This window comes from Malus sylvestris, chromosome 6, assembly GCF_916048215.2.
Source record: "Malus sylvestris chromosome 6, drMalSylv7.2, whole genome shotgun sequence".
Taxonomy (NCBI): Eukaryota; Viridiplantae; Streptophyta; class Magnoliopsida; order Rosales; family Rosaceae; genus Malus; species Malus sylvestris.
In genome coordinates this window covers 1777561-1799106 of record NC_062265.1, presented here as the reverse complement: position 1 = coordinate 1799106, position 21546 = coordinate 1777561, and the positions used below count along the sequence as shown (strand labels likewise).

The window sequence follows — 21546 nt, the reverse complement described above, 5'->3', positions numbered from 1 at the left end:
TATGTCATCTGAGGCACAACATGTAAAGCACTTAGGAAAAGCATGCAAGAGGAAAGTTAACAAGAGAAGTCAAGTTAAGAAAATATACTCGAAGCCGTCTTCTTCCATCAACTTGTAGGTTTCCCTTCATCGACACTAGACTCCCTATTCTTCTTCGTGCTCTAGGAAGAATCATCGGAAACATTGCTTTCCTTAGCTGCGGTAGGGCATCAGCGCTTCAAACCGGAAAGGGCCGCTATGAGCTCTAGCACCAGTCGGGGATGGCTGACAACACTAGGAGACAACCACGGCTGTTTGTCACCATGAAACTTGGCGATGGTAGAGAAACACTTCAACCAGTAAGTAGCATAACCTTTAGAGATGCCACTTACTCGGGTTCGATTGGTAATGTATTGGAAAAGATGAAAACATGTTGGAAGCTCATACACATAACTCCAAAACAAATTGTTGAAAGAGGCCTCAAACAGGGAAAAATATTGGCACACCTTGAACAAAACCTAGTTGTCGTCGCACCTGGAAATGAGAGTAAACTACACTCATTTCCTCACTATCTTCCCCTTGAAAGGGACTGAGAGAGCCAACAAAGCTAATGATTTTTCCAGTAAACGAGGGAAAATCCAGATTCTCGAAGAGAGGAATTAACGTCACACTTGCATCATCATCACAAGTAAGCAAGTGAGAGCTTCTTAGGTCAATAAGAGGTGGAGTCAATAATGTAACGGTTCTTCGCTGCGCCGAAGGGGTAGGGAGTTATCTTCAAACCCTTGATACACTCCTACAAGAAAATTTGAAGAAAGCTAACACAGACAAAACTTTTCAACGGGGCACTACCGGTGACTTGCTCCTTCAAGGTGTGAAGTTAGTCTAATTCATGGTAGATGAGCCCGAGGAACAACGAAGCCAGGGGAACCACTTGGCCACGTGCGATTTCCATGGCCCAAGGAACCACTTGGCGACTGAAGGTATCATTGCTATCACAAAAAATGAAGCGACCTAGCCACAAACATAACATGGCCTTGAACCCGCAGTTTAGCTCTTGTTTATTCTTCGAAAAGTGTTTGATCCATTCGTTGAAGTGAGAAGCCTTGCTCGAAGAGGTAGGAGCATCATTCTTCAAAACATAAAAAATGTTGGTGTCTGCCAAATGAATGACGTAATGGAAGGGATTCACGTTACCCGCAATTGGAAGATGCATAATATTAGCAACATCTTCCAAAGTGGAGGTGAATTCTCCTCAAGCACAAACAAGGGTATGGGTCTCTGTACTCCACCTCGTGATCACGTGGTGAAGAAATTCAGGCTCGAGGTGAACAACCTGCTTCTTGGTCATGAAGACAACGTCCAAAACCTTGGCCCTTGTCAAGGTCATTCATTGGTTCGCAAAGTTGAGCTCAGTATCTACCCAATCCGCCCAGCCAGTAGCCTCACCACAGGAGAACTCGAAATGGATCGGCACGGCAAGAAACAACTCACTCTCGATGCTGCATTGAGAAATAAGTTTGGGATCAATAGGAGGCAGCGAATCGAATGAAGGTTCTTCATCCTTGAAGGCTTTGCTCTTAGAACCAATAGAAGGCGGCAATTGCCTTATCGAAGACGGTCCTTAGTAGTGAAAGACCCATCAACGACAGTAAGACACTTCGGTGATTCCGCGGCCGTAATGCACCTATAGAAAGAAAGCATCAAGCCATAGACATTACAAGGCAGTGCAACCATGCAAGAAGGAACGTGCAAACATACAAGGCAAAATGCGATAAGGGATGTACCCCGAAAAACAAGCAAGAGCATCCTGGGAAAGCAGGCAAATACGCCCCAAGAAAGCAAAAGGGTACGTGCATAAAAAAATAAAAAATAAAAAATTTTCAAGGCCTTTCATCTAGCCAAGGAAGGTGTGATATATGTGTACTCCAAGCAAAAGCAGGTTATATGCAGTGAAGATAATCATGCCAAGTAGATCAACGTAATTGACCAATTGATCCCGTTCAAGTGCGCACCAACATGCAAAAAATCGAGGCTAAATGACAATTGCACAACATGTATAGAAAGCAAGAGAGAAATCGCAGATGGCAAACACACATAATTTCGAAGCAGCAGGGTTACCCAAGAAGTGGAGTTTGATTTCCTGAAGGAAAGATTCACACCCCTTGCTCGTCCATGTTGAAACCCCAAAATCTTTGGTATGCATAATCAAGAAGGGATGATGCATGCCTAATTTCATCACCATGGCAAACATAGAAGACAAAAAGGAGAAGAAAAATTAAAAAGGGGTTAAGGGAAGAATTTCCTTACCTGAACAATGCAAAACTTGAAGAATATGAACGGGCGAACATAACCCAGCGTAAAATGAAGAGAAGAATTTAGGGAGAAAAATAGTTATGAAAACTTGAAGAAGGAAGGAGAATTAAAAGAAGAGAGGAAGAGCAAGGACAAATTAAATACTTGTATTAGGGAGAATACCCCAGAGTTTCTCTATATGATTGGACGTGCACGAGAAGCAAGGCAGCACAATGACAATGAGTGATCAACTACCACGCGGGAAGAGGAAGAGTCCCATCAGAAAACCCACATTCCAAAAAGAAAAAAAAAAAAAAAGAGGCAAAGAAATCCCTTGGGCCTGGGGTTGATTATTTAGCCCACTCAAAGTATCTCATAGCCCAAATAATCAAGGGGGCTAATGTTAGGGCCTAAAAATGTCACACACTAAGCCCACCAAATCTCAAGGCCCAATTGTCCTGCAAAGCCTACATGCAAGTCCAAACACGCGCCAAGGCACGTCCGAGGAATGTATTCACAAACATGCCATGCCACACCATGCTCATGCCTATTCATCACGCCATGCTTCCTTAGCCACAAATCATGATAAGCCCAAGTCACATAATTGGGGGTTGCCAAGTGGATTGTGGTGTGGATGGTTACAGAAGGTTATCGAGGCTATGTGAAATCGGGGTCATGGAAGACCTTGGGTTGCTTGGGAGCCCGAAGATCCAAGCCCATACCCTTTGTATTTCATACAGGCATCATTGAGACAGAATTAGCCTAGTTTATCTCATTCCCTAGCATGCCAACTCCCTTAGTTAGGATTAAACTGGACTCTTGCATTAAATGCATTATAAGCCCAGCAAGTTAGGCATTTAATGTTGACTTTCTCTTCTTAGCTTGCACAGACAACCAACGTGCAAAAGCCGTGAAGTGTGCTACCAGATTTAGTGTATGCGGAAGGCCGTCCCGGGAAATCCGTGTCTCAGGAATAAACAATCTCTCAACAGTGCATCTAGTTTACACCAAAAGGGGAATAATAGGATAGCTAAGGAGAAAGGGAGGGAAGACCATGCCATAAAGGGATATTCCCTTGAAATCTAGAGAAGAACCCTTCACCTACATAAGGAGGGAGAGAAGCCATTAGAGAAGGATTCAGATGAACATAGAGAGAGAAATAGAGAAAACGCAGTAAGATAAAACCACCTAGGAAGAAACCCAGAAAGCTTACTCCAAGCCTCAAGCATCACCATTCATGCAACCTTAGTAATTCCCATAGCTTTCCATCAAACACCTCATGTGAAATTCCATCCCCGAAATTTCACCAATTATTACGTATCTCGTATTTTAAAACTCGTATTTCACGCTTATGTTAACTTTATTAGTTAATTTTAATTCCATTAATTTTAAGTTTAGTAATTGTTTAGTTATCGAGTTGGAAATTTCATAATCAATCTTTATCTTTCGTTGATATTTCGAAGTTACAACTAGTGTTTTTAAATAGATCTCAAACCCCTGAACGCATAGGCGAAAGCCGTTTACGAGTCCGAATTATAACGGTATAGTTACGAACGTTTGAAGTGGTGAAAATATAGATTGTGGGAATTATTCTAATTTCCACTTATGGGGAAAAGGCCCAAACTTTTTTTTGATTAATGGACCGGCTACTATAAGTGAAATTGGGCATTTTATGTGGTGGAAAAAGATTAGTCAGCAACCTTAAAAGGGGACACATCAGATTTTTTTAAGAAGGAGAAAGGACCATAGGAAGGAAGGACCAAAAAGAGGGAAAAGAGGATTTTACCCTCCATTTCCGTCGACCCATTTACACATGCCCACCGGAGTGGGTTTCGGCCATTTCCACCATTTTTTCAGGAGAAATTCTACCATCCATCACCTGCAACCTCTTCCACCATCTTCCATCTCCACTCAAATTTGAGGGTTTTTAGGTCCAAAATAGTGTAAAACCGTGCGGGTGACCCAAGGAGTCTTGACGGCGATTCTGCCACTCCGGCTAGTCTCACCACCCACCACCACCCTTAATCAACTTCCCTTGGACCCAAGAACAAGACCCAACTGGTGATTGGGGCGTTGGAACACCAAGGAAGCCGAATTGAAGGACACCCACCTTAGGGTTTCATTGGGTGCGAGCCAATTTGAGGGCCTTCCTGGCCAAATTGGACTCGGCCATAGATATAAAATTTACTCTACTTGTTGAAATCTTTATTCCTGTAAAATTTGAGAATTTTTGGAGAAAGTCAAATTTTCCGGTGTGTGACATTCGATTTATAAAAATGTTGTTGATTGAGTATTTAATCGATAAGCTCCGCTACTTGATTATTCTAGCGATTGATGATCTTACCATTGAATTGACACCACTTTTAGTATACTATGGTAGATAATGTTTAAGGACCTTAGGGACTTATAAGTGAAAATCTAGTGATTGGATTTTACGAAGCAAATGACATAAGGTCATGGACTCTACATTAGAATGACGGTTCGATTCCTCATTAAATGTTGTTGTGGGAAATATATAAGAGTTTTAAGTATGTGAATTATCGAAGGAAATCTAAATGTGGTTTGTACCTTGTTAGGTGGTGATAGAACGTGATGCCTTTACTCTCGTGTTTGAGTGCGTTAGTGTGGATCTCAGGTGAGTGATTCTAATCTATGTGTTATGGTATTGCTTTGAAATCCTTTGTGCTAATAAACTTTGTGGTTACACTATGGATTCTTAAAATAGTTCTAATGTTAAATAATTGTTGCTAGTACGTTCTCGTCGATCTACTTATGAAACATTAGGTGACTTGGATATTTGAACTGTGATGGATTGTGTTTTGGGATATATATGTGATGGTTGATAAAAATGATGGATTGTGTTTTGGGATATATATGTGATGGATGATGTGTTTTGGGATATATATGTGATGGATGATAAAAATAATGGATTGTGTTTTGGGATATATATGTGATGGATGATAAAAATGATGGATTGTGAAGGACCATTACCCTAGTGTCATGGGGTTAGGTGACACTAACACTATGTTTGGATGAGGGAAATAAACTTGGAATTTTGGTAAAAGTCAGAATTTATAAATTGACATGCTAGTGCATAAATTCATAAACATAGAAATTTAGAATTTCCGCGTGGAAAAAAAACTTGGGATTTGGGACCTCCAATTCCCAAGTTCAAATTCCATGTAAATAGGTGTCATTTCCCAATTTCTATGATTTAAAGTTTAAAAATAACAAATTCAGTATTCAATTTCAGTGTTCTTTTAGATGAACCAAACAAGAAAATTTACAAATTCTAGAATATAAAATCTTGTCATTTCAATTTCCGTCATTTTAAAATTCCTTAGTAATCTTAAATTTCTTCATCCAAACATAGTGTAAGTCTACACCACGTAGAAATGGTCCTGCTTGGTTTATCCACGTTAGGGGACCATACTATTTGTGGATCGCGCTTGGTTAATCCGCGTTGGGCGATCCTTATAGCCTAGGTATGGCCATACACATTTAAAGGTGATCATGCTTGGTTAATCTGCATTGGATGATCACCTTCCAATAGTTATAGGAGTGATTGTGCTTGGTTAATCCGCATTGGGGGTCACTACCTATTTGGTTATTTTCTTAGGGGTGACTCTGCTTGGTTAATCCGCATTGGGGGGTCACTATCTATTTGGTTATATTCTTAGGGGGGTCACTACCTATTTGGTTATTTTCTTAGGGGTGACTCTACTTGGTTAATCCGCATTGGGGGGTCACTACCTATTTGGTTATTTAATAAGGGTGACTCTGCTTGGTTAATCTGCATTTGGGGGTCACTACCTATTTGGTTACTTTCTTAGGGGTGGCTTTGCTTGGTTGATCTGTTTTGGGGGGCCACTTCCTAATTGGTCATTTGCGTAGGCTTCTGCCGAACGACGTCTCTCATAATCTAGTTTTGAATATATCTGTGAATGTGGCTTTGAGAACTCTGAGTTTTGATTTAGAAAACTCGTTGGATGTATGTGTGACCTCTTCGGAGGTTGCAAGGTTTGGTAGCGATTTCTTATAAATGATTTATATTCAAGGTTTATAATTGTGAATGATGGTTGGTTTTATTATTAGTATCATATACTTGTATTATTTATCGCTCACACAAGCTTTGTAGCTTATCTGGGTTCTTGTTTGCCCGGTGCACCATTTCGATGGTGTAGGCACTGATCTTACAGGTAACAAGTTTGAGTAGCTTCGAAAGGTTTGTAGGTGGGGTAGCAGTACCGTTATCAGAGATTTGGAGTACTAGGTTACCCCTATATCCTATCTTGTACTTTATCTTTGGGGCTTTCTTTTGAGCACCTCAATCTTGTTCTTAGTAAAGCAAAGATTATGCTTCTTTTTGGGATGTACATATTTGTAAATATTTAGTGGAGAATTTAGCCACCTTCATATTATTTTGGTTTATCAGTTAAAGTATTTTATTCCTTAACTTATACCGTATTCAACGGACGTTATTTTCCTTATCACGTGTCGATTCTCAACGTATGTTGGGATCGGGACGTGACACCTCAACCATTAGAAGCCTTACTATCACCCTAGGTAACACACCCCGACCTAAATCAAGGCGTGACGGCCAGCACGCCTTGATTTAGTTCAGGGTGTGTCACACCTTGATTTAGGTCGGGGTGTGTCATGCCTTGATTTAGGTCAGGGTGTGTCACTAGGAAAGCCCAAATCATGTAGCTAAGAATGCCATGCAACCATGCAAACCTTATCTCTCATGTAAATTGATAATCTTCTAACTTCCACACCACACTTCACTTGAGCAAGTCATTATCTTGATCTTTCATGCTATCTTCGAGCCGTTGATGTTACCAGAGTATTTCTTAAGACAAGCTATCTCTTTCAAGATATCCCGGGACTTGTTGCGAACCCGCTCCAAGAGAGACAAGAGGACGTTCTCAAAGCGTAAGTCCACCTCGACCTAAAAGTCCCCCAATACTTGTACATCCAAAAAACCTTTCTCCATAACAGCTACAAGGGCCGCCCTAACTACATCCACTTCTGCCATCAAATTAGATGTGCAAGGATAGTTTCCAATCCCACCAGCAGCACGGAAAATTCTGGCAAAGTTCCTTGCCACCCACCCAAAACCACATTTTTCCTTCCTCCATGCACCATCACAATTTATCTTAACAATACGGAAAGGAAGGCGCTCCCACGAGGACTCCGCAACAGCCATGGGAGTGGTCATAGGCCGCCGCTGCTCATCAACACTTGCCTCTACCCATTCCTCCATCTCCCCATACTCTCATCGTTATTGACGCAGCAACGCCACAGCCTCAATCAGATGTATTTATTTTATTTTTTTCTTAAACACCATGGCATTCCTACATTTTCAAAGCCTCCAAGTTGGCCCAAACACTAGCCACCTACTAATCTCATCAGAGTCCAAGCTTCCAAATAGATTCCCACGACTTCACTACCTCTCTGCCCCCACTAGCCTCCCCCATACCTTTTCGTCCAAGTTCCCCATTTTTACCTGGTTCTTGTGCAACCTTATATCCCGATTGGACCGAAAGAACCATTCTTCGAGTAATGCCATATTAATTTATCTTCGCATCCAAATATGCTTAACGGCATGCTCCAAATCTGAGAAGCTTCATCCTGGCCAAAGCAACATTCAACCACACTCCTTCTCCACGCACCGGTATTAGTATCAATTAAATCCACTACCTTCCCCGGCATCTCGTCATGACAAGAGATGGGCTTAAACGTCCATGGAGTTGGCAGCCCCGGGTTTTGTTTAATGATATAACAGATTAATCAGATATGTATTTTTTGTTAATTACCCTACGCTACGCCAAGTTTACTTGTACAATAGGTATCCTATCAATATGTCTTAATATAATCTGATTAGCCTGCCCGATGAACAATAACACCGTAATTAGAGAGTGAGATCCTCAAATCACATCCGTTCATCGTACATCATGCAGCTAGTTTTTGTCAGGTACTGTATTCAATTTTAAATAAAAAAATTTACAATGATTTCTGATCGCACAGAGGATCCGGCTAGGATCCTCTCTCGTAATTAGCCTCCCTTTCTTTGGACTCCAAATCCAACTCCAACTATGCTTCCAATTATTGTTAACTATATACATTTATAGATATACGTATATGTATACAAGAGCAAGAGCAAGAGCGCCTAATTAGGTATATAGTTAGTTAACATGGCGATCGCTGAGGCGGAGCCTGAGGGTCTATTGAATCTCCAGTCGTGATTTTGTGAGGAAGCACCTCTGCCTAGCAGTGAACACAGACGTTGACGCCGCCAACAGCGCCTTCAGGTTCCTTCTCTTAAGACGCCCATGTTATTCTCCGGAGTTGAATCCCTCCTCATGTCAAATCATAGACTACCAAGCATCCTTCCCAGGTTTCACTGACAAAGGCTAGTCTTTTCATTGTTTCAGACTGCTGATACGCGTAAGAAATGCATCAAGAGAGACTAGCATTGCTTAGTCAACCTAAAGAGGTTTAAGCGATAGAACTCCATGATCGGCTTCAAACGTATTGAGTTTCATAAACCCATAAACAGAGCTATTATTGGAACACCAAAATAATCATCTCGTGCTCCTCCCTAAAAAAAGAGTAAGGGAAGGAGTGCAAGATGACTATTTCGGAGTGCTAAACTGAAAATGAAGTTCGCAAGAAGAGTTAAACTCGTGTTGGAACTATTGGAGGTACATTATCACAGGTAATAAAACAAGGTCTTCTGCACATCTACTGAAACAAAGGCTTTCTCAGTACTATAGAAGCGCTGCTCCTCTAAAGGCTGCAACCCAAGTATCCTTATATGGAACCTTCCTCCAAAGTTTCTCACTTACATCAAGGATGATAATAAAAAGAGATGAATTCAGTGTATGAATGCTTACAACCCTTATGGTGTATCCACCAGACAATCAAACTCTCCACGCTGTTAATCTTTTGTACCTGAAAGCAAAGGAACGCAGATGCATTATTTTGTTTTTCTTCCTAGAGTGAACAAATGAAACAGAAAGAGGAACAAGCAAATCAAAATCAGGTCTAACGAGACATTTACTGGGCCTACATAAGATACCAAAGTCATCAGTGATTGAATGAGAACTACATCACAAAGGACAGCTAAATGCAAACGCCATCACTCTGATTTCGAGACTTTGTGATTGAAGTGCAGGTGGGAAAATAAGGGGTGTAGAAATCGGAAAAGGGGTGGGCGATTATGGCACTCTTAGCAGCCTTACTATTAATCCATGGACATGCTTCGGAAAAATCTTTAAAACTTCTCAAGCATTCAGAATAATCTAAGCTGCAGTATCATGGAGGGAACCTAAAGGAAAGAATGAGGCAAGAACAATTTGTTATCGACAACGTTTGTGTATCGGGCATATCTCAGTTTTCTTTGTACGAGAAAAAGCTGATAATGTTTTATCTTAGCTGTCTAAATTCTTACAAGTAAGATGGTTGAAAATGTCTCGAGAGACTATCATTTCCACCCTCTCATGTGACTTATGTAATTCTGTTCCACAATCAAATATGGTTGTCGTTTAGAAATCATCAGGAATTAGCCAAACAGAGGACAGATATTAAGTCCACTCACTCCTATAAAATGTGGTTCAACCAATACCTAACACACATTTTCAAATAAAATACCAGTCTGCAAGCAGATCAAACATCCATAACAGGCCATTCTGGTTTATGAGAAAATGGCGTTGCCTGCTGGCCAGCTAACGAGTAAAATGACTAGGCATCAAGCAGCCAATCATCAATTTACCAATTTTCGGGTTTGTTTGTTTGAACTTAAATCAGTGTGGTTAAATAAAACTTCAGGCTACGGCATGACCGCAAGCTGGATTATTAGAACCCAAGAATTCATGCTCCAATTTGCAAATGTACTTACTGAGATACTTAGAGAATTTGTACTGACTAAGGTACGATGACAGAGAGAATTTGTTCCTTTTAGAATTTGACAAAACCAATCCTTAGGAGAATATATGGTCGCGTATGGTATAGATGATTGATTGGAATGGATAAGATATTATTTTCAAGGTATGTTGAAGGAAGACCAAGTTGGAGGTAGGAGATGGATTGCTCGAGATGAAAACTCATCCATCCCAATCCTTCCCAAAATGGTAGGATCAAGGGAGAAGTTTCATTCATGTCAAATACCCTTCTAAATTTCTATCCCCTAAAATTGGAAAATCATTTTCCTCTAACTTTAATATGCCTTGAATTAGAGGCTTGTCCATTCCAATCCAACCCTTGATACCAAACAACGCCTATAGGTATTGGAGGTTTAACAAAAGAACTACTGCAATGAAGGCATTAATTAAACCAATAACAGAGAGTTACATGTTAACCGTTAACTACAATGCAAGTTGTGTGTGTGGGCATATATACCTTTGGGAAAGTGGAAGAAGCGTCCGCGAAATGCTTCGACACCTTGGGAAAGAGACCTAGTACCAACGCTTAGGCGGCTCTTCAAGTCAGATAAATCAACCCCCTTCTCCAAGACCAAGAGATGCTGGTCCTTAAAGCTAGAGAATCTTCCACCGGCTTCCCTTTGCAGGTTTGTGATGCAAGGTGCAATGCTGTTCCAGCCCTCCCTTGCAATGCTTTTGGAGAAAGGAAAGCCACTAGATTGGCCAATCTCCAGTGCACTACTTCTTGCCGCCATAACAGCTGAAAAAATAAATAAAAAGCTATATCAGTACTGAATCCCGCTCCTCGAAGTTTAGATTAGATTAAATTAGAATATCGTTCGAATCATAAAACTGCACTCAAAAGAAAAAGTAGAGATTGAAAATAAAAGGAGATGCCAACCACTATACGGAAGGTGAAAGAGCCAATTGGCAGGGAGACCGATTCCGGCACCCAGCAGAGTGAAACCGACGGAGAAGCCAAGACCGCAGCCAGCTCCGACATAACCAATTACCTCAGGCCCGAAACCAGGACCCCATCCAACCCCACAACCAATGCCTACTCCCAATCCCCAAAATGCTCCACTCGTTGGATGCACTGGGTTCCATCTTTCGTACCTCCTGAACACTCCTTTTATGATCATTACCACCCAATTTTCTGGGTATTTTTCTGAATTTCTGGGTATTTATGGGTCTCTCTCTCTCATCTGCCAGAGAGACTGAGCTCTGAGACTGAGATAGATATGGAGGCTCTCTCGAAATAAGCTACATGTTCTTGTAGTTAACTGCAAATATGGACTTATATTTGTCAATTTTTAAAATAAAAAGTTTTCAATTAATTTTCGATGATCTAACTTTATCTGTGGCTAAATTCGTTTAGTTGAATATCAGAGTGCGCAACGAGCAAAATTAATAAAATAATAGGAATATTATTAAACTAACGAGAATGCCAAAACGACTACAAAACTCCAAGAGATTACATTATGAATGACTTATTTCTCAAACTAAATTACAAGCAATATTTATAGAGAACTAAACCTAAAAAACTCTAACTCGGATGGACTAAGCTCAATTCCTAAACTAACAAGGAAAATCTAAATACTAAAATAAACATAAATACTAATATTTTCCAATAAATTCTTCATATCATACCAGGTAGAGGTGTTTTTAAATTTTCTTTTTTTTTTTTGGTCAAAGACTAGTTTTAGTTTTTTTTCTTTTTCAAACAATAGAAATATTAGATTAGATATTAGATTAAAGAGCATGCAGGATTTGAATCCAAGTCATGGTGCAATAATAACATTTTAAAGAAGGGTTTTAAAAGATTTAGAAATCATGTTCTAGTTTAACATCTAATTTAACAAAATCTATTATTTGACCAAAAAAACAAATCATATTCTAGTCAAATTAGGATTTTCAGATCTTTCTACACCTAGAATCTTGATTGGCGTATCTATGACCTATTTCATATTGGATTTTAACAAAGAGTAATGCAAGAAAGATAAAATTTGCAAACTAAATTATATGTTACCAATAAAAAATGAGCTTGCACGGAAAGCGCCTCCCTAATAAATAAAAAAATGTGAGAGGTTCCAAGTTTGATACTTCGAACTAATGAGTCTGTTTGATTGTGATCATAGATAGGATAAAATTCTAGATAATTTCTCTGAGCTCGAAAATGGTGGATAATCGTAACTTGCTAATTGTTGTCCTCCTTTTTGCACAAAATCGTTTATCAGAACACCTTCGTCAAAAAGGAAAGAGAAAAAACAATATAAAAACTTTCTTCTTAATTAATGCTGGCTGAAAATAGGAAAGAATGGAGATTCGGCATCTCTAATTAGATTTTTTGTGGTGATTCTGATCAATTAACAATGTATCAGTAAAGAAAGTAAAACAAAAAAAATCATCTGTACGATTTTGTTACCTCTTTTTGATAAGATGAAAGCGCTGTCTCTTCTCTTATATAAAGAACCATAATCCTCCTTTTTATCTGCATTCGATCTAACCTAATCTAAAGAACCCTAAACCTCCCTTTTTCCTGAATCGGTTCTAAGTTCTAACCCTAAATAGTGAGAAGAGACGCCATCAAGATTTCAAGACTAATTAAGGTATTATTCATCCTTAAATGTAGTTATTAGTTCAGTTGATACATAGTGTCTTAGTATTGTAATTTTTTTCCTAAACTTGATTAAGGGATAATAAGAAGGAAGACTAATCGGTTATGAGATTGGTACTAAACTTGATTCACGGCTTACTGTTCATATTGACTTTATATGTGTCAACCTAAACTTGTTTACTGTTCTTACTTTGATCTTATCGTTTAGTTTTTTTTTTGTTCTTTACTCTATTGTATGAAAATAAATCTTATTTTCTCGGATTAACTCTTTATCCCAACAGGTTTGAAAAATTACACTATTATGGGTAGACGCAAATCAAAGTTACCGTTAGAGCTAATACCAAACGAAAGTTCGCGCAAGGTTACTTTTCGAAAGAGAAGAAATGGATTGTTGAAGAAGGCAGGAGATTTGAAAACACTTTGTGATGTGAAGGTGTGTACTATCGTTTACGAGAAGAAAACCAAGGGAAAACTGAGCACAGCAGCAACTTTTCCTAAGGAATTTAAAGATGTCAAGGAAATAATTGATAAGTACAAATCGAATTCATCGAAAGTAAAGAGAGTTCAAAGTTTGGGTGACTTCTATGCCACGCAAACGGTTCAAGTGAAGAAAGAGATTGGGAAACTGCGTAGTAAGATTTGTGAAGAGAAGTATCCTGCATGGGATGATCGTTTCAATGCGTTTTCAGCAGAGCAAATGCTTGACCTTTTGAGAAATTTGGAGAACAAAATTGTAGCTGCTCATGAGATGCATAGCACGATGAAGGAATCAAAGCAAATTGTTGTGCAAGAGACTATACCACCAATGGTGAGTGCCTCTAATTGCCATATGTCTAACTATTTTCTTTAGGTAATTTTCGACGAATTTTTTTTTTATATATATATATAGTGATTAGGGCAACATCTGGTGTTTAGGATTCAATGAATTTAATTCATGTATTTATTAAATTTAATGTATGCATTGTCGTTAATTTTTGAATTTTGTATGAGTTCAAGGCGTAAGATGGATTAGCCACAAAGGAAATTATCATCCTACCAATTGTGTGTACATTGGAAGGGTTTCATGACTAATCCACCTTCGACCTCCAACTTATACAAATTTTGAAAGTTGACATCTATTTATCCGTGAAATGTCATACGTTTAAATCTATTGTTATCAAATCCAAACCCATCTAATCCTTGGCACCAATGCCTAAGAGTTACTAATCAAAGCTAGCTCTACCTTCCTCAATAATGTGTAGGCCATGTTTCAAAGCAACCAAGAGTATTCCCAGATGCTTGGATTATCTGATCAAAAACCCAGTTATTGTTCGATGATGATGAATGATGATTGGACTCAATTTGCAAGCACATCACAGACCAACAACATTCAGTACACTCCTCCAGTTATTGCTTCGAACTCCATCTGCAAAATATCTACGTGGGAGCATGATCAGATCTTTAACGATAATTATATTTCTGCGGCATATGGAAATACGGACGAGAATGCAACTTTCTATAATCCCATGCAGCAGCAACCATGCATGTATGACTCAATATTTTCAAGTGCTGCATTTCAACAACAGCAACAACAAGCAGTTGTTCCAAGTTTTGAAAACCCTAAGCCTATCGACGCGCTTCCTCTGAGAACCGTTTTGTATGAGTACGATCATCCCCTCTCTGTGACAATGCAGCCGAGTTATCTGGAGTGTCCAAATTCAGCAACTTCTGCTTCATCATCCGAATACGATCAGAAGTTTGCTGCATCTCACCCACAGAACATGTTCTATGATGACGTATTCTATGATAACTTGTGGCATTTCGAATAAAACAACATTTGGAGGGCTCAGGATACTTGATCGATTTATGTTTAGGGTTGTAAAGTTGATTCATGTTTATACGCTACTTGGAATCTGATTTCCTGAACGTGTGGCTTTCTTATTCCTTTGGTGAATTGACTCTTTTATATGTAAGTGGTTTCGTGGACACTAAATAAATGCTTTGGTTTTCAAAAAGGATAATGTAGATTTTCTGGTTTAAAGTTTCAATGTATATTTCATGTATATTTGTACAAGAGTGAGTCCAGGTATATATGAGAATAGAGAGGGAAAAGAGATGGGAATGATGGCTGTAGTAAGCAGCAGATAAGAAAGAAGAAGGCGTGTTGCCTACCTAATCTAAACCTTACACAAAGACATTACCCCAATCAGTCTCCTCTCTTAAATCAAGGGGAAGGTGATTTACATACCCTTACCCTAAAGATTACAATGAGCCTTACCCTAGAGATTTACCCTAGGGGTCACCTTGGTAGTAGACTCCATATGCAGCATCACTGATGCAACATCACAACACTCCCCATCAAGCTGGATTGAGGAGGTTAATCAAGCCAAGCTTGCCCAGAAAACGATGGAATGGAGCAGAGGCCAGAGCCTTGGTAAAGAGATCTGCTAGTTGATCATGACTTCGCGTGAAGATGGTCCGTATGACTTGAGTTTGCACTTGCGCTCTAACAAAATGACAGTCCACTTCAATGTGTTTCGTTCTTTCATGGAACACAGGGTTAGCAACAATGTGCATGGCTACTTGATTATCACACTTAAGAGACATGGGAGTAGTACTAGTAAACCCCAAGTCTGAAGGAAGCCCTTTAAGCCATATAAGTTCACATGTAGTGGCTGCCATGGCTCGATATTCAACCTCTGCGCTAGAGCGAGCAATGACATGTTGCTTCTTGCTCTTCCAAGTGACAAGATTTCCACCAACAAACGTGCAATAGCCCATGGTAAATTTCCTATCAAGTGCATTCCCTGCCCAATCTGCATCAGTGTAGCCACTGATGGCAGTGGAATTGTTGTTATGCATGATGATTCCTTGTCCTATCAAACCCTTGAGATAATGCAGGACTCTCTTAACCATGTTAAGATGATCAACCATAGGAGAATGCATAAATTGGCTTGCTAAGCTCACTGCATATGTGATATCAGGACGTGTGATGGTGAGATATATAAGTTTGCCCACCAATCGTTGATAGTAGCTCACATTATACATGGCTTCTCCATCTATGTTGAGCTTTAGTTTAGAGTCCACGGGAGTGATGGCAGGTTTGCAGTCAAGCATTTTTCCTTCCTGAATAAGATCCAATACATATTTTCGTTGATGTAGAAATAATCCCTTTGAAGATCTTGCCATTTTGATGCCCAAAAAATACTTCAGCTTTCCCAGGTCTTTGATAGCAAAGGTTTGGCGTAGTGAGAGTTTTAGTGCCTCAATTTCAGCAGCACTATCTCCTGTGATGATGAGATCATCCACATAGATAAGCACCACCAATTTCCACTAGTGCCAGTTCTTACAAACAATAAGGAGTCAGCATTACTTCGTAGGAATCCAGCCTTCTCTAAAACTGAGCTAAGCTTGGCATACCAAGTTTTTGGGATTGTTTCAATCCATAAATTACCTTGTGTAGAACCATCATAACCTGAGGAGGCTGCATGTACACTTCTTCTTGTAACTCTCCGTGAAGGAAAGAATTCTTCACATCCATTTGATACAGAGTCCACCCACAAGTGATTGCAACTGAAAGTAGAACCCTCATTGAATTCATCTTGGCCACAAGTGCAAATGTTTCCTTGTAATCTACCTCAAAGGTTTAAGTGAACCCTCGAGCAACAAGCCTGGCCTTGTGTCTCTCGATAGAACCATTAGCCTTGAATTTAATCTTGTAAATCCAACGACTTCCAACAGCCTTTTTTCCTGGTGGTAGTTAAACCAAGCTCTAAGTTTTATTTTCTTCTAGAGCATGAAACTCATCTGCCATGGCTTGATTCCATTGTGGGAGGAAAGATGCCTCTTGAAAGCTTATAGATTCACTGTGTTTATCAATTTCACAAAGAAATGCAGTATGAGATGCTGAGAACTCACCAAGGCTGATACTTTCACTGATAGGATATTGTGAGGCATAAGTAACATAGTCTTGCAGCCTAGTTGGAGGTTTTTTGGTTCAAGGAGGATTTCTTCTAAGCCATTGAGACTCTGTAGGAGATTGTGAATGACCAAAACAAGATTCTCGTCTCCCTCATTGGCAGGGATACGATGATCAGAGATTGAGTCAGGTTGTATTTCTTCAATATCTGGTGTCACAGTAACTGAGCTTTCTTCAAACACTGGATTATTAATGACCGGAGGAAGTGGAAACATTTCAAACAGTTCCTCCGCCTGACCTACAATATTCCCTTTATGAGTAAAATAAGGGCAATCTTCTTCAAATTTCACATTCCTTGACACAACACACTTCTTAGTGGCTGGATTATAGCTCCTTTTATCCCTTTGGGTGGAAGAATACCCCACAAATACACACTTGGTTGCCCTGGCATCTAATTTGTCACCGTTCAAGGCTTGAATGTGAACAAAGCAAACACATACCTTAAGGTGTGTCAAATCAATTTTTCTACCCTTGAGTACTTCATAGGGAGATTTAAACCGTAGTACATGACTTGGGAGTCGGTTAATGAGGTAAGTGGCAGTGAGGATGGCTAATGACCAAAATTTCTTTGGAACATGTATATGAAGCATAAGAGCACGAGTCTTTTCCAATAGATCTTTATTTTTTCTCTTGGCTACTCCATTTTGTTAGGGAGCCCCTACACATATGGTTTGATGTATTTTGCCTTGAGAACTTATGTATTGAAGCATGTTGTTGGATAGAAATTCAATGCCATTATCTGATCTCAACACCTTAATGTCTGATTGAAATTGTATTTTAACATGCATATGAAAATCTTTGAAAATAGTTTGGACTTCACTTTTTGGTTTCATAAGATACACAAAACTCATTCAAGAGAAGTCATCAACAAATAAGACAAAGTACCTAAACCCTTCTATTGATTCAATTGCTGGTCCCCATACATCGGTGTGCACCATTTCAAAATATTTACTTGTCCTAGGCATTGAGTTACCAAAAGGTAATCTAGTAAACTTAGAAAATTGACAAGTATCACAAGTAAAATGTGATTCACAGAAATTTGGAAACAGTTTAGACAAGATAACTTCAGAGGGGTGAGCTAATCTCTTATGCCAAAGTTGGTTTTCATCTATGGACTTCAATTGAGCTTGAAAAGCCTGAGTAAAACAGGCGTTCTTGCACAAGTAGTAAAGTTCATTTATGACGACCCCTTCACCAATCATCTTCATGGTGAGAACATCTTGAAACATCACGTTATTTGGTGAGAAAATGGCACGGCAGTTTAGGGTGTTTGTGATCTTTCCAATTGACAAAAGTTGGAAAGGAAAGGTTGGGACATATAAGGCAGTGGAAGGTGTTTTGTGTGAGAGTAAGTTTATTTCTCCTTTTCCCAAAACTAAAACAGTTTTTCCATTTGCAACAGACACATGTGAGAGATTTGAAAAACGTTTAAAATGATGCAAATTTGTGATTTTGTTTGTCATATGATATGTGGCTCCTGAATCAATTATCCAATAATCATTTTCAATACTAGTTAATAAAGTAGTAGTGAATGCTTTGAGTATACCTAGTGCTTCATCCCGTGAAACTTTCTCATTTCCAACAAGAAAGCCAGCAAACTGTCCTAACATGGCTGCATGATTGTTCTCTTCATTTCCTTGAGCTTGCGAACCTCTTCCGTGTCCCTTGCTTTGAAGATAAGCTGCAAACTCATTGATAAGAGATAATGAATTGGCAGCGAACTCTATGGATTCTTGTGAGACAATAGAGGGATGAGCATTAGCAAGTTGGGCCTTGTACTAAGGTTGAAATTGCTGTGAGGACCTTGGTATCATTTTTCCATCTTTGTTATACTTAGGCTTGAGTTCAAGATGAAGTTCCCAACACTTGTTTTCCACATGACCAACACCATTGCAATATTTGCATTTCAGGTGTGAATTTCTACCCTTGTACACCTTAGCCTTTGAGATCTTGTAATTTGAGGCATATGCCTGAGTCTCAGTCAATCTCGAGTTGTGCTCAACATTCATCACTTTCTTCCTTGCTTCTTCTCATTGGATAGTTGCATAGACATTCTTGAAGGTGGGAATCTTTGACTCATCAAGACGTGACTCCTTAGATCCTTGTACTCGGAGTTCAAACTCCCCAACAGCTGGTAGATTTTGTCTTCCTCAGCTCGTTTCAAGAGAATGGCAAGATCTGTGGTATGTGGAAGGTATACATCCAACGCATTCCACATAGCCTTGAGGCGTCCAAGGTGTTGAACAAATGTTTTCCCTTCTTGTTGGGCACTGGCAATGTCATTCTTAAGTTGAAAGACATGTGCATAGTTGTTTTGATTTCCATACATATCCTGCAAGGCTTTCCAAAGCTCACATGAAGAATTGTAGTAGCTAAAAATCTCAACAACATGTTTCTCCATGGTGTTGAGCAGCAAGGACATGACAAGTTAATCCTTGCAAAGCCATGCACCATATGTAGAGGAAGAGATGTCTAGAGCTTCCACACTTCCATTTACAAACCCTAATTTCCCTTTGCTTCCGAGAGCAAGAGACACAGCTCGAGACCAAGGAAGATAATTAAACTCGTTCAAGAGAACTGAACACAAACGTTGATTGGTGTTAACCTCGATGTCTGAGAAATTTGAAGGAGAGGTATGCGAGATGTCACCCTCTATGTTTACTGAATCTTCTTCAACCATGGCTTAAGATTGAAGGAAAATGCACCGGAAAAAATTGGCCAGAGGCAGGTTACAAAACCTGCTCTGATACCATGTAGAGTTTCTAGTTTAAAGTTTCAATGTATATTTCATGTATATTTGTACAATAGTGAGTTCGGGTATATATGAGAAGAGAGAGGGAAAAGAGATGGGAAGGATGGCTGCAGCAAGTAGCCAACAAGAAAGAAGAATGCGTGTTGCCTACCTAATCTAAATCTTACCAAAGACATTACCCCAATTAGTCTCATTTCTTAAATCAAGGGTTTACATACCCTTACCCTAAAGATTACAATGAGTCATACCCTAGAGATTTACCCTAGAGGTCACCTTGGTAGTAGACTCTATATGCAGCATCAGTAGATGCAACATCAGTCATATTCAGCATCAGTAGATGCAGCATCACAACAGATGACAAAATTTTAAATTAAATTTACAAATCAAATTATGTGTTACCAATAAAAGATAAGCACGTAAACCGGCACTTAGTTAAATAGCTTACCCTAATAAAAACTTAACGAAAAACAATAGAATTTTATTAAGGAAAATAAAGGAAGTGACATCGTCGTAAATAAACTGAAGTCCGTAAAGAAAAAACGATGACATTTTTTAAAAGAAGTTGAACTTTCATGGCACTGTGTCTGTTTTTATCATAAAACAAAAAACCCATCAATGTATTAGATGTTATGTGCGGAATCCAACGGCCTTCAAATCACCACGGACCCGCAAGTAGCTAACCTTATCCCTTGTCCGCAAACCAACAACTTGTAATCCCTTCGTGGCCCTTCAAATCTCCGCCATGGTAAATGCTTTTTGCTGTTTCTAAACCAGAGCTTCAATTACCAATCCCATGGCTGCAATTGCAGCAGGGCTATCTTCATGGTCATCATCCAAGCCCTCCCTGATTCCTTCCCAGCACCAAATATCATCACCATCATCATCTAATAAGGTATCACCAACTCTCTCTCTCTCTCTCTCTCTCTCTCTTGTGTAGGTACATAATATCTGTTCACTTGATTCACAAAGAAAAAGAATAAGTGCGGCAGATTATCTAGGTTTTTTCTTGAATTGTTTGAGGTTCTTATCACTGAAAAATGACAGTAAATGTTTTATTTTTATGTGCCCCCAACCCCTAATCACTGAAAAATATTAGTAAAAATGAAATAAACAGAGAATAAAATAGGAAATGGGAAACTTGCGTTTGTATTTCAAAAATATGGAAATTGCAGCTTGTTTTTGTGTAATTTAACTTAATTATAATAGATTTGTCACTCGCACCTAAGTTTGAATCTTTTTCTGCAATTTATACTGAATTAGACTATCGCTCGAATAAAAGAAATCTTTTGCTTGTAAAGTTTTTATCTTTAAAATTTCCCTTGCAGGTTGACGCTAAGCCTTGGAGCCTCTCCATCACCAGCAGTTTAAAAGAAGATATAAAAATCCAGTACCCAATCTCCACAACAAAACAATGGCCAAATACTCAGAAACACTTGAATGCCACCTTGAGAAGCCCAAGAGGCTTTGGACCCTCCCCAAGGAAGAAGAAAAAGATCACCGAGAAGCCGAAGAAGACCCGAAACAATGACAGCGACGATGACGACGACGACGATGATGAAGATGAAGATGAGGAGGAAGGAGAGGAAGGAGTGATACCGGAGATCGTGACCAACAGGATGATTGGAAGGATGGGATTCACAGTTGGGCTTCCATTATTTTTGGGCCTCTTGTTTTTCCCTTTCTTTTACTATTTGAAAGTTGGCCTGAAAATTGATGTGCCCACGTGGGTGCCCTTCATTGTGTCATTTGTCTTCTTTGGGACAGCCCTATTGGGGGTCAGCTATGGGATTGTGTCCTCCAGCTGGGATCCTATGAGGGAAGGCTCCCTCTTGGGTTGGACTGAAGCTCAAAAAAATTGGCCTGTCTTTTGGCAGTCCCTTCGTGGTGGTGGATCGAAAAAGGACTAAGCACCACAAGTACGAGTTACAACTTACAACTAAATTTACAGTCATCGTTGTAGCATCGTCTTCTTACTCGTACAGTCAATTTTGAAATATTTTTAATCTTTTCTTATTACAAA

At 39.4% G+C, this 21546-nt stretch overlaps 3 protein-coding genes across 3 annotated transcripts; 2 read left to right on the top strand and 1 right to left on the bottom strand.

The window, feature by feature from the left end:
* Positions 1-8964: 8964 nt before the first annotated feature.
* Positions 8965-11470, bottom strand: LOC126627509 (cadmium-induced protein AS8). The gene is made up of 3 exons (XM_050297092.1): positions 11101-11470; positions 10678-10959; positions 8965-9231 (listed from the first exon to the last, which is right to left on the bottom strand). Exons 1-3 carry the CDS (start codon positions 11339-11341, stop codon positions 9218-9220), a joined length of 537 nt encoding a protein of 178 aa, XP_050153049.1. The 5' UTR covers positions 11342-11470; the 3' UTR covers positions 8965-9217.
* Positions 11471-13117: 1647 nt separating this feature from the next.
* LOC126626769 (agamous-like MADS-box protein AGL103) lies at positions 13118-14624 on the top strand. The gene is made up of 2 exons (XM_050296165.1): positions 13118-13624; positions 14058-14624. The coding sequence occupies exons 1-2, from the start codon at positions 13118-13120 to the stop codon at positions 14622-14624; spliced, it is 1074 nt and encodes a 357-aa protein (XP_050152122.1).
* A 5572-nt stretch (positions 14625-20196) lies between these two features.
* On the top strand, positions 20197-21546 carry LOC126627476 (protein PAM68, chloroplastic). The gene is made up of 2 exons (XM_050297038.1): positions 20197-20418; positions 20852-21546. The coding sequence occupies exons 1-2, from the start codon at positions 20320-20322 to the stop codon at positions 21431-21433; spliced, it is 681 nt and encodes a 226-aa protein (XP_050152995.1). The 5' UTR covers positions 20197-20319; the 3' UTR covers positions 21434-21546.